Raw genomic sequence first — 13,629 nt, forward strand, 5'->3', positions numbered from 1 at the left:
GAAAATCTTTGTATGCGGACGACGGGGCATTATGGAAAAGAAGAAGAAATGTTAAGAAAGTTGAAGGAAAAATGCAGGAGGCTATTAATGAAGTTGTAAAACAGCTGGGGATTCAGCTTATCTATAAACAAAACTCATGTAGTTTGTTTTTCAAGAAAGAAAAAAGATTTTAAAAAAATAAGGTTATACAAACAAGTTTTAGAACAAGTTTCAGAAATCCAGTTCTTAGGAATATGGATGGCAACATTTGGATTACATATTCAAAATATAGTAAATAAATGTAAGAAGGGAACTAATAAACTCTGATGCTTGGTTGGGACAGATTGGAGAGTTAAGCAGACCTAATTAAGAAGAATATATGGTGCAGTAATAAGATCTACAATAGATTATGGCAGCATTGTTTATTCTTCCGCATCAGCATTGCAGATAAAAAAGGTTGAAAGTATACAATAATAGGGTTTAAGAATTTGCTGTGGGGCTTAGAACATCACCAGTTAGTGGCGTTACAGGTGGAAATGGGAGAAATGGGAGAAATGCGTGGTGGCAACAACTGAAAATTGTTTACTGGATATCAGTAAAAGGACACAAGAATCGTGTTAAACTTATCGAGGCACTGTTGTTGTGCGGGTGAGCGGCCGGAGCGCGTTAAGGGTTTTCTGTTAGAATGGTGTCGTGCAAGCTGCCCCTAAGTTAATAACTAATGATCTTTGCAACGGAAGTGAATCAATCAAAACTAACTTTAGCTGGACAATAACTTTATTCTAGAGCTGCTGTAAAGCCAAAACAAGCTCTGTTACTTTAATTTTCTTTTATCACTGTAAAGCTGCTTTGAAACAATCTATGTTAAATGCGCTATATAAATGAAGGTGACTTGACTTGGTGAATGGGGTCGAACCGACTCTATTTACAATCATGTAAACTTCAGTTTTTATGTTAATGCACTGTTTATGCTGTTTTAAAATAATTTATATCCTGTACACAATGTTTTTAATAAAATAAAATAAAATAAAAGAAAGGGATATCAATCTGTGTTGTGGTGTGAGGTCAAGTGGTAAACAAGTGTCATTTAGGAATCATCAATGGAGCATGAATGTCACCTAGTGGCCTTTGTTGGTATAGCGGGTCACAAAAAGCATTTATTTTTTTAAATTTTTTGTGATAACAGTCTCAGACTTCTGTAGACTTATGGCATTCATTTAATATAAATTTTAGGGTGAACCATTATTTATATATATATATATATATATATATATATATATATATATATATATATGATGTATGTATGTGTGTATATGTATATATATATATATATATATATATATATATATATATATATATATATATATATATATATTATTTTGCAGACATCTAAACTTCAAAGAGTCTTCTTTAAAACAAGACCAGAATGAGGTTAATACTCCAGAATAACATTCATTTGAATCTCGACATTACCTTTGCAAGTCTACTCAAAAATGGACGTGACAGTGTATTATTTTTATTTTTTTTCCACTGTCCGTCAACGCTTCAAACTCCACCCCAGTAGGTGGCGGAAATGCACCAAAGCTGGTTTGCCAACTGCCATTAAATTCAGAAGAAGAAAAAGAGGCAGGAACTTGAATAGGACATGTCAACATTCTGGTCCAGTCAGTCAGTGAGGGAGGGTTTATTTAGTGAGCAGCATCTGGAAGGGCCTCTGCTCTTCACTTTTTAGTTACATCGTGTCTAGAGTCACAACAGACTGAAGTAACTGCAGGCTTGTGCTGACATCTCATACATACTCATGATGAACTGATGGAGGAACTCGGGTAAGAGAAATAAAGCGACAGAAATGTCATTGCAGTCGGTCATTGAAGACTCGCTGTAATACAGAATTAATTTATGTAACGTTATGTATGTGAACAGACATGCAGAAATACAGAGTTCGGATGTGTTTCTGTTTGTTTTCCGGTGCTTGTTTGTCAGTGTTTGACGCTGTTTTAACACACATTCATGTGTGTTTGTTTGACTGTAACTTTACTTTCTGTTCTGCCGCTCAGTAGTGAAGGTGACACGGGTGAGCAATGACAGAATGACAGCTCAACCTCATTTGCGTCTCTGACTGGTGCAAAATACAACATTTGCATTTACCATGGTAACGATAGCTTTCCTTATATCGTTTTCGTAGTTTCCATGTAATGCTAAAGTAATTATTTCAATTACTGTTAAAGTGTAATAAATGAACATGGGGGACTCCCTAAGAATCTTTCATTATCTGTTGTTTTTTACGATGACAATGCACTCAGATTTGTATAGTGTATGGTTATGTGGTGAAATCTATGGTTACCATGGCATATTTTAAATTGACTGTGTAAATTTGCTTTTTATGTAATAACCATAATTTTTTCATCTTAAAGTATACACATTTAAAATACTAATAAATTGCCAATGCCAATAAAATACTAAAATGTACTCAATATATATATATATATATCTAAACTTGTATATTGTTTCATTACATATTACTTGATATTATATTATGTTTTAATGATTTTTCCCTTCTCTCTATTAAGGTAGGATTAGCTGTAAAAGCAGGACATTTCAGAAAAAAAGAAAGAAATCAAAACTGCTGCAGCCATTTGCTTTGTTCTCTCAATTATTTCTTTGTCTTTTTTGTGCCATAGTTCAAGGCTTAAAAATGGATGCTTCTCTTCTTGAATCTCCTCTGTCGTCCCCAGCATCACCTGTCCCCACAGCGTTCTCTGCATCTGGGCACACCATCCATCCAGTGTCCTCTTCTTCAAAGCCTAGCTCCTCCCCTTCAGCAATGACTCCACCCCCACACCTTGCCTCACAGACAGGTCGATCCCAGCTGAATGCAGCCAGCACTGCCTTTCCAGGACAATCATCTTTTCCTCCACAGGGTACAGATTCACTCTGTTTACCAGCACAGAATTCATGCTCGTATTCAACCCGATCTTATGGGAAAATATAACTATTTAATGAGGTGGCGATTTTGTATAAATTTGTACAATGTGAATCATACAAAAACATATGGTTATTAGAAAAAAGTAAGCATGAAAGTCCACCCCTAAATATACCCAAGCACCGCTACAAATTCTAATGACTAAAAATCTAGTATATTCCCATTCATATACAAGGTTTTTTTTAGTTCACTTCAGTGATCAGGAACAAACTATCGGTTTCACTGGGCTCTAAATATGAAGTGACGCACCAGACAAATTCTAATGACAGCTTTTCATCCATCACTATGGGAAAGACCTGAGAATACATTGATTTGTCAAAAGGTTGTTGATTTATATATATGTGTGTGTGTGTGTGTAGAACTCTCGGTTTACTAAAAAGAAAGTTTTTGAACAACTCACTGTAGCTGTGTCCGCCGGCATTTTGACAGTCAAAAATAGTCGATCTCCGAATGCAACATAACAGGGAGGAGAGTAAAGATGGAAAGCTCCTAAAGCTTAGTTCCATATAAATTCACGGATAATTTGTTGTTTTGTCGTTAGTGAAAATCAATATTGACCTTGTATTTGAAAAAGGATGCTCATAGAAGAAGCAATACTAAAATTCAGAGCCAGTTCATTCACATTCGGAGATCGACTATTTTTGACAGTCAAAATGTCGGCGGACACAGCTACAGTGAGTTGTTCAAAATCTTTCTTTTTGGTAAACTCTGTGTACACAAACAATGTTCTCAATGCTCGAGTTCATGTGTAGAGCCCCTGGTGATACTTCGAGCAAAGTTTCATGTTATGTCGAGCCTTCTTAATGTTTTAAAAATAGCGATTTTTGATGCTATCATAGAAGTGCCCTAAGCACTCCCATTCAAAAGGCAATTTGACCGAAAACGAAAATACGGTCAAACTTAAAAGTGGCGTTTCCATTCTAATTATGCTTTTAAACGTAAGTTTGCCTCGGGTAGATTAACAAAAAGACCCTAGGTTGCATTTTGGCGAGAGTTACCCTTTAAGTGCAACTCCTTGTGGTAAAATTAACACACAAGCACAATACAAAACACTAAGTAAAGGTAACACACAACATACAACTCAACATAGCTGCAAGAAACAGAAAATAAGCAGTAGAAAGTATATTGCACAATCCCATGTATATAAACAATCAATGTTTTGCACAGTCCATACTTATACATGCATATTTGTTGTGACAGTACAATGTGAGTATAAGGCTGTATGTGTGTGCGATTCTTTTCATTTTCCAGGTGAAATCCCAGAGGAGATAAGCATTGATGATCTTAAACAGAGGGCAAAGAATGGGGATGCAAAAGCACAGACAGAGGTCTGAATTCCACAAAAACACACTCGCACTATACATTGTTTTAGTCATTTGAAAACTTACACTGTTGTTGGACAGATTGGTAGATATTACCTGAGATTAGCCGAGCAAGAAGACGAAGACGTAAATTCTGTCACCGCGGTAACATGGCTACTCCAGGCGGCGAAAAATGGACGGAAAGATGCAGTGAAGCTGCTACAACACTGCCTTCATGACAGGAGGGGTAAAGCAGATACTTATGATATCTAGATTGTATACATATGACATCCCTTTCTCTATACTTACATTTAGACAGACTTTATAGTGTGTGTGTGTGTGTGTGTGTGTGTGTGCGCGCCAGGCATCACAGCTGAGAACAGAGAGGAGGTGTGTTCTCTGGCATGTGAATCCCGTTTTCAGCGCAGTGTAAGGAAAGCAGCTCTGCTCATGTACTGGAAACTCAATCCAGAGAGGAAGAAAAACATCACTGCCTCTGAACTTCTGGAAAATGTCAGCAAGATCAACACTGAGACAGGTGAAACTTATGTTGTTGTGATCAACCAATTTGGATAATGCTGAAGAAATAGTTCATCCAAACGTGAAAATTCTGTCATTACTCTTATTGTTCTCAACCTGTACGCTGTTATTATTTTTCTGAGAAACGACAAATAAAAAATTAAGAATCTTCATGCCGTTATCCATTAATCAACAGGGTCGACTGTAACTATCTTTTGAACATATGTTGTGTTTCCTGCTCCTCCTCTAGATGGTGCTCCCAGCAGCCCTCTCTCAAGCCCAGCACAGAAACAAAGAAAAGTTTTGGAGAGTTTGGTCGCAAGAGATGGTGAATTCATTGTGTTATCTTTGCAGAGTCAAAAATGTTTTAGACTTATATTACATATGCGGTAATATGAATATAATAACCTAATTCTGTGTATTTTTGCTGTGGCAGGGGCTGAATATGTTGGTGTAGAAGAGTTTGTTGAGTATACTAAACAATATGCTGAGGGTATTTCACCAACACCTGCCATGGAATCAGCAGGGGATGATGATGATGATGATGATGATGAAGGGCCAGTAAAGAACCCTGATGAATTGCCTTTGCATCAGAAGGTGCCATTATTATTTCTGCTTGAATCTATGCATGGTAAAACTTGGCAAGCTTACGTATTGTGTACTGCCTACATGGCCAGCTGTCCACACAAATGCCGCCCAAACTAAAGTGGAATCTCCTAAGTAATTGTTATGAGATGCTTTTCATGGACAGCTACACACAGTATGTTGGCTAATGTGCCGATACAGTATAAAACACCTATGTACTGGATGAAATGATAGACCTTTAATTAGATAGAAAATGTCTCCAGTTACATCTGTAACCCTGGTTCCCTGAAAAGGGAATGAGACGCTGCGTCGAGATGCTGTGGGAACGCCTTTGCGTAATTGCGTCAGGAAGCAAGTGAGAAATCGGTCCAATGTTGTGACGGAATGTCATTGGCAGGTGATGTCATGATCAGGAAACTATAAAGCACACCCAGACCAAACAGCGTTACCTTCTGATAGGCTGAAGCAAGTCGATCACAGGCATGCAGATATGGCAGGGCAACGCGTCGTCTCGTTCCCTTTTCAGGGAACCATGGTTACAGACGTAACCGGAGACATTCCCTTTCAAGGGAACTAGCGCTGTGTCAAGACGCTCTGGGAACATCATACCCCCGCCGCCATAATTGAACGTTCCTGTCAGTGTGAAATCGAGCGCACAATAGGACGAGAGAGCGTCTTAGGGACATAACCCAGTCTAGGGTGGAGAAAGGCTTTCGCCATGCCAGGTGCAAATTCCAGGCACGAAGGAGCTACCGACAGGGCTTGTAAGTCTCAGATTCTTTTGAGAGACGAGATGGCGAGGAGGAACACAACTTTAAGAGTGAGGAACTTTTCTGGAACCTCTTCAATAGGCTCAAAGGGAGCCAAAGTAAGGCCTTCCAATACAATGGCCAGATCCCAGGCCGGCACTCTCGTGTAGAGATCGACATATATTGACTGTAACCGATATATAGTTTTCCCGATATTTTTCCAGCTATTAAAGCGTTTTTCCATAATCGGGTTTCAGTTTTGTAATATCGGATTCACGATAAATGGCGTTTTGAGAATTGCGCGCAAGACCACCATTAAAGCACTGAGGGGAGATGTTCAAAGGGAAAATAACTTGCATCCCTTAATTGATAAACTTTTTCACACAAAAGCCATTAATGCCCAAATGAGTACAAATAAGATATGTTACATAAATGCTTAAATTAGTTTAAACTTGCCGCTAAAAAAATAGAGACAACGTAGTCACGTAATCCATCAAGTCATGTCCCAATAAAGACGCAACTACATGAATTAAATAAAACAGCCATGAATGAAAATAAAGCAATTCCAGCACGTTAAAAATGAAAGGGCTGAATTCAATTCTCTTTCTGTTGTCTGCTCATCATTAGTCTCGTGAAGTAGCGTTCATACTGCCGTTACCTCTCGGGTTGATGCTTAGACATATTAACATCTACTATATATCATTTATTTAGCTAATAATCTAAATAATTAAATTCTGTGGAAATTAATTATCTTAGAGAGAAGTTCTGTGCAAATGCACCGATAAAGCAGCACTGTCAGCAGGTATTTCATAATCTAGAGATCTAGACAAAAACATTATTAATAATTCTAACAACATGCCAGATGAGTTGGATGATAAATGGTACCGGCTGTAAAATCCAGATTCCCTGCTGGGTGGAGGAACATGCTCTATGGCCCCCTTGTCCACCAGAGCCTGCTTGGGCCTACCACTGTCTGTAGAACCTTGTTGAACCTGGGCGGGCAAGACCCGAACTGAATCCTGTAACCCTTTTCTATCGTCAGCAGTACCCATTGAGATATACAGTATTTAGCAGTAGTTTCCACGCTTCCAGAAAATCTGCTTAGGGAATCAGTCTCTGATAAACTTCTGACTAGCAGAGAGAAAATGCTGTTCTGATACAGACAAACACCAACGGGACAAACTATTTCATATAGAGGGCTTGCTGATGACAGAAGCTAACACTCTTTGGTCTGGGTGTGCTTCATAGTTTCCTGATCGGGACGTCACTCGCCTATGACGTTCCGTCACGCCATTGGACTGATTTCACACATGCTTCACGATGCAATTACGCGTTCCTACAGCATCTCGACACAGCGAGTTTTTGAAAGTGCATATTTTCTGTGCATGTTCTTACCTTAAAAGTCGGACACGTGTACATAATATTTGGAGTTCCCCTCCTTTCTGCGGAATTAATGTAATGATTAATTGATTGTCAGATAGTTAATCCAAAAATGAAAATTCTGTCATCATTTACTCACACTCTTTTTTTTTTTTTACAGACTCAATCCATCTTCAAAACACAAATTAAAACACATCTTCAAAACACAAATTAAGATATTTTTAATAGGGATACTCCGGTCGATCGACATCGGCTGATAATCACATTCTATGACTCGATCGGGAGTTACTAAATTTGGCTGCTTTTTTTACGAAGCGATCGCAATTTGATGAGTAAACCCGTAAAATATTGCAGACGATGCGCATGTAAACAGTATACAGATGAGGCTTTTGCGCCATGTTCTGCTTTGTAACTTCATGAAACATTAGCAAACCATAATAAATCACACATTTTGATTTACTGTACAGCATAGAATAAGGAGTGCACAGCTGAAACAGCGCTGGAAGATCATCAAAAACTACACCAAACTTGGTTTTCTAACTTCCTATATATGACAGGTCAAGCATGAATAATAGCAAATTAAATCAAATTGCATCACTTTTTCTTGGGTTTTCTCTGCAATTTTGGAAACATAAAAACCTCCAAACATGACCAAAATCCATTTTCTTCAAAATTTGAAAGGTTTTCTATTAAATGAAACTTGATGATAGCTTGTTTGTTTTTTGTAGAGTTATTAAAATTAAACCATTACTTTAAGTATGCAACTTGAAATCACATGAAATCATTAAAAATTCCTTCAGGGTATAAGGTGGCATCCGATTGAACGGGTGAAGGTCTCTGCGTGTTACTGGCAAAGTAATTTAATTCCATTTAAGCTTTTATCTGACTCCATTTTATCACGACCTCGGATTTAAGTTAGATTAGCAATTGGTTATTGGTCAATTATATAATAGTTTAGCAATACATTTGATTGTTCTATTTAACTCTTTACTTATATTTTACCCGTTCATATCAGGAAGCCATGTCGCTCAGAGGTCCTCACGCCTTGTTTAACGTGGGTCTCACGATCACAATCTTGCCAGCTTCAGTCACCAAACAGAGGTAATTGCTATATACCTGAGATCGGTCGCATTCACGCTTACACAATCAAAGATAATTTGGTATAGCCCCCATGGAATTGCATACACTTGAATTTAACGTAACATTCACTTCAGTAGGGGTATGGCCACTACTACAGATATAAGTCAACCAACTTTACTTCTCTTATAGTAACTTTGGATAGGCCATGCCGTGGTTTCCCACGTACACTTATCTAAAGTAACATTAAATTAAAACGGAGGTAAGACACACCCAGATTTAGGTTGGTCAAGCAACACTTTTGCTGCCCTAAATGGAAATGTCTTCTTGTCTTTGCAAAACCAAGTACACTTGAATTAGTGCCACTAATAGTCGTCACTAATCTGACACAAAACTTGCGGTAACATACGAATCCGTTTAATCTACTTGGGAAAACAATTTCAGGGTCAGTCATAATAAAATCAAATGTAACAATTTATAATGTCAGGTAAATGTATCATGCCAATTTCATAATCAGTTCAAAGATAATAAATACAAAACATCAAATGCTCTGGAATAAAGAGAGAAGATGCGAACCTAACATTATAAAATGCATGATGCAGAGTGCCTGCATACACTCCGCATCACGGGCTAATTTGAGTTACAAATCACCCTGAGCCTTCCTCAGCATCTCCTTAAATACTCAGACCAAAGCAGAAACCTCTTTTCAAATGTAAACATGAGTTCACAGTGGGAATTTGCATTAATCACCGTCCCAGACTTACTGGGGACAGAAGTTGATTTTGACATGGGGCAAACCCACAGCAGTTAACAAGATATCTTTAAACTCTCCACACCTTATTACCTTTTTGGTTTATTTATGTGGAAATGAGACCTTTGTACCAGTCGTACTGAGACATTTCAAATGATACCAAACATGTATAATACTGTATGATAATTGTTCATATTAAACCATATAGATTTTTGGGTGAATTCAGGTAGGGATGGGCGAAGGGAATGATGTGTAAATTTGGAGGTGATCAACTCAAGTTTGATCGTGTCTCGAATGGGGATGGTAATATTATAGCAAGAGAGTTCAAATGTTAATTTCCTTTGTTTTCTCAGAGAGTAGCCCTCTCTTCCAGTTCTTCCAGTTTCTCCAGTCTTACAAGGGTGTAAGGGGTTAAAAGTGACAGCCAACAGAGAGCTTACATATCACTTATATAAAGATTGAATGATCGGGATCAGGATCTGTATCGGTCGATCATGATGACAAGAAATCGGTAGTCCGTATCGGCAACAAAAATCCTGATCGGAGCATCCCTAATTTTTTTTATATTCTCTCATAATTTAGTCCACTCATTGAAAATTGACTCACTAAGACATTGTAAAAGTAAACCATATGATTTGAATGTTTTAACCAGGTCTACTGAAGAGACATGTTGCTTTATATCATGAGCAGATTTCATTTGGGAGTTTATTTACATGCTCTGTATGCGTGTTGATCAGTGTTTACATCAAATATGGTCAACGATAGCTCAAAAGGGCTTGCCGGGTGAAAACAAGGATATTCATTGGCTTGGCAAAAATTATGAGAGAATAATAAAATATTATTGTTTTCTGAAGACGAACAAAAGCCTTATGGGATTAGAAAAACTGACATTTTTTGGTTAACTATCCCTTTAAGACAACAAATACTGAGTATTCTTGGAAAGTGACGTCCCTACTATTTAGTTTAGCAGCTCACCGTGTCTTGAGACAGCCAATATTATACTGTACTAAATATTATTTTTGACTAACTAATTCATTTTCTTGATACCTACAGGTATTGAAGTTTCCCCTTCATGCAGTGTTGGAGGTGAAAGAGGTGTTGATTGACTGGGCATCCCGTGCAGGCATGCAGTGGATTAGCGCCCTCATACCTACTCATCATGTCAATACCCTCATCTTTTTCTTCATCATCTCCAACCTAACCCTGGAGTTCTTTGGTCTTGTCATTCCTCTCATTATATTCTACCTCTCTTTTCTGTCAATGGTAACTTGTACTCTCCGAGTCTTTCAGAACAGCAAGGCATGGGAGAACTTTCGAGCATTAACGGCCATGTTGTCTCATTTTGAGCCGGGTATAGACCTCGAGCAGGCAGAGTCAAACTTCACATGGAACCATCTTGAACCATACCTCTACTTCCTCCTTTCTTCGCTTTTCCTCATCCTTTCGATTCCCATGGCAGATAAGTCCTGGTTGCCATGTTCGGAACTGGCTACAGTTGCAGTCTTCTTCACTGTAAGCAGCTACTTAAGCCTACGACCAGCAGCGCAGCAGCATGCCAAACTTGCTCTGCTCTCCCAGGTTGCCTCCGTCATTTCTGTGTTCCTGAATAAATTTCTGGGAGGCTGGGTGGGTCGTATGGTTGGTGGCGCTTGGTTCAACATGCACCTTGGTGACTGGTTGGTACTGCATGTGGGTGTGCCTTGTTTTCTGTATCTCTACCTCCTGTATCAGTGTACCCGTATGGCCACAGCAGGTGGTGCACGTGGCACCTACTGTGTGCTGCTGCCCTACCTGGTGTGCTTCATCTGGTGTGAACTGTCCGTCACGCTGTTGCAAGAGTCTACTGCATTGGGGCTAATGCGCACAGCTGTGGGCTACCTCCTTTTCTTCTTCGCTTTGCCCGTGCTTTCGCTGGCTCTAGCAGCTGTAATGCTGGTGCAGCTGGTGCAGTGGTTCCTCGCCCTGGAACTGACCAAAATGATTGTAACCGCGTGTGTTTGCGTGCTGCCTGTCTTGCTGCGCTGGTGGACACGTTTTAGCGTGTCACCCTTGGCAGTGCTGCACTTTTTGCGGCGTAGCAGCGTGGTCAAGTTGATCCTTGTGTGGATTTCAGCTCTGGTGCTCTTCAGCTGGTTCTACGTGTACCGTTCTGAGGGGAGGAAGGTATACAACTCCACCCTGACTTGGCAGGAGTACAGCGACCTGTGTGGCCCTCGTGCCTGGAAGGAGCGTAACATGGCACACGCCCAGATCCTCTGCAGCCACTTGGAGGGACACCGGGTGACGTGGGAGGGTCGGTTTAAGTATGTTCGTGTCACTGAGATCGAGAATGGAGTGCAAGCTGTCATCAACCTTCTACCGGTCTTTATAGCAGACTGGGTCCGATGTCTATACGGCGAGGAGTACCCGGTCTGTGACAAGACCCAGCCGGGACCCGCTGAATCGGTGTGTCAGCTCAAGGCGCTTGCAAAGCATAAGTGCCATGTCAAACGTTTTGACCACTACAAGTTTGAAGTGACCATGGGGATGCCGCAGAAGGGGCGCAATGGGGCACAAGATTTTGATGATGGCACCAAAGACATTGTGCTTCGGGCTAGTAGCGAATTCAGACACGTCCTACTGGCACTCAGCTCAGGCAGTGTGGTGGAGTTCAGCACGGTACTTGAAGGTAGACTGGGCAGCAAATGGCCAGTGTTTGAACTCAAAGCCTTGCACTGCAAGACATGTGCTTCACCGCTTGTATCAATACGACGACAGGTCAAGATCGAGCAGGACTGGAGGGTTAACGTCCGAAATGCCGTTGCTTTCGCCTTCAATTTCCTGTTCCACCCCCTGCTTTCGGCTGAGGTAGACATTACTGTAGCTACTACAGAAGTATCTGTGTGAAGCCAGTGGTTGACCACTGGCATTCTCTTTAGTATTAGATAAGGAAACTGTTGAGATTTGATAAAAAGCATTATTAAAACGCCAAAGGCGTTGTCATCTTGTTTTGTCTGTTTCATGAATGAAGGTGAACAAAGAAGCGAGAAGAGCCTTCTGTAGCTCAGTGGTTTAATCTTTGTTCTGGGGACCCACCGCTCTGTACATTTTGTATATTATTCTTGTCTGACACAGTCAGTTCAGTTAATGGAGCATATGGTCTGAATGATGAGCATTAAATAGGGGAAATATACAAAATGTGCAGTGCTATGGTTCCCTAGGACCAGGACTGAAAACCACTGTTGTATGTGCTACACTGTATGTGTATGTGTATGTGTATATCATGTGGAAATTCAAAGCCATGCCTACATTTCTAAAAAGTCTTTGCATCTGGACGAACTAATTTATCTGCAGTGGGAGGTTACATCCACTGGTTTTCCCCTGTTTTATTGATTTTAATGGGGCTTTTGAATATTTGAAATATCTAATTTAGTTTGTTTTGGAAGATAATGCATTAGTACTTGGGTGTGTGCATGTGTTTTATTATCATTGATGCCTTAGATTGGTTCAAAAGTGTCTTTTGAAGGATTTAAGTTACTTGCATTTTAAGGCATATAGAAGAAATTTGAAAACAATTAATGACTTTTCTGTGAAAATACTGTACAGTACAATAGAGATTTTTCTTGGACAGGTCTAAAGATCTCTTTATTTTAAATCAATTTTGGGTTATTGTTGTCATATCTATCAATAATAAGATCTGTTTGAGATTTTAGTTGACATTTCAAACATTAAACATTGCTGAACAGATGTTTGATGGCTTGTGACTGCATTGGAGGTACAATTTGAACACTACATTGCACAATATTAAAACACTGTACATAGTGATTGAATTTGTCCTGTGTGAAAATCAGTACTTTTATAAATTTCATTGGTGGTGTGTGACTGTTCCACCACTACATTAGATAACAGTCAATAATGAAGTGGCACTCATTGTTTATCATTCCTATACAGCCAAAGAGAAACCACCCACACATGCCTGTGTATATTGACTGTTATCTTCATTTGCACAAATAAACTGCCTGGTTTTGCCTTTCTGTCTTTCGATATTTCAAGATTACATTTCTGGGGCTATATTCACAAAACATTTTTTCTTACCACTAAGATTTCTCCTAAATAGCAGTAAAAGTTCTTAGTTAAGAGTTTTCTCTTAAAACCTATTCACAAAGCTGATGAGACCAACCTTTACTAAGGAACAGAGAGGGTGGGGTTGACCTCGTTGCTATGGATGATGTCAACACACATACTAACTATGCCCACTGTGATGGGTTGATGGGGGAGGGGTCTCTTTCAGTAATTTAATCATAGAAATATTGAGCTTTCACGTTG

At 39.4% G+C, this 13,629-nt stretch overlaps 1 protein-coding gene across 4 annotated transcripts; it reads left to right on the forward strand.

The window, feature by feature from the left end:
• Positions 1-1,589: 1,589 nt before the first annotated feature.
• Positions 1,590-13,341, forward strand: wfs1b (Wolfram syndrome 1b (wolframin)). 4 transcript variants are annotated; one of them, XM_084132730.1, is made up of 9 exons: positions 1,646-1,805; positions 2,037-2,131; positions 2,661-2,900; positions 4,214-4,290; positions 4,366-4,510; positions 4,628-4,801; positions 5,033-5,110; positions 5,219-5,379; positions 10,378-13,341. In XM_084132730.1, exons 3-9 carry the CDS (start codon positions 2,675-2,677, stop codon positions 12,208-12,210), a joined length of 2,694 nt encoding a protein of 897 aa, XP_083988856.1. In that variant the 5' UTR covers positions 1,646-1,805; positions 2,037-2,131; positions 2,661-2,674; the 3' UTR covers positions 12,211-13,341. The 4 variants fall into 4 exon arrangements, with proteins under 4 accessions (XP_083988857.1, XP_083988855.1, XP_083988856.1 ...); XM_084132732.1 differs by having other exon boundaries at positions 2,715-2,900; XM_084132731.1 differs by lacking the exon at positions 2,037-2,131 and having other exon boundaries at positions 1,590-1,805; positions 2,715-2,900.
• Positions 13,342-13,629: the final 288 nt, after the last annotated feature.

Source organism: Abramis brama (genome assembly GCF_963993115.1).
Source record: "Abramis brama genome assembly, chromosome: 13".
Lineage (NCBI taxonomy): Eukaryota > Metazoa > Chordata > Actinopteri > Cypriniformes > Leuciscidae > Abramis > Abramis brama.

Excerpts from the sequence above, each read along its gene's own strand:
- wfs1b (XM_084132729.1), top strand. The coding sequence starts at position 2,675 with ATGGATGCTTCTCTTCTTGAATCTCCTCTGTCGTCCCCAGCATCACCT. Across the intron at positions 2,901-4,213 it reads ATCATCTTTTCCTCCACAGG|GTGAAATCCCAGAGGAGATA; the intron begins GTACAGATTCAC and ends TTCATTTTCCAG. Across the intron at positions 4,291-4,365 it reads ATGCAAAAGCACAGACAGAG|ATTGGTAGATATTACCTGAG; the intron begins GTCTGAATTCCA and ends GTTGTTGGACAG.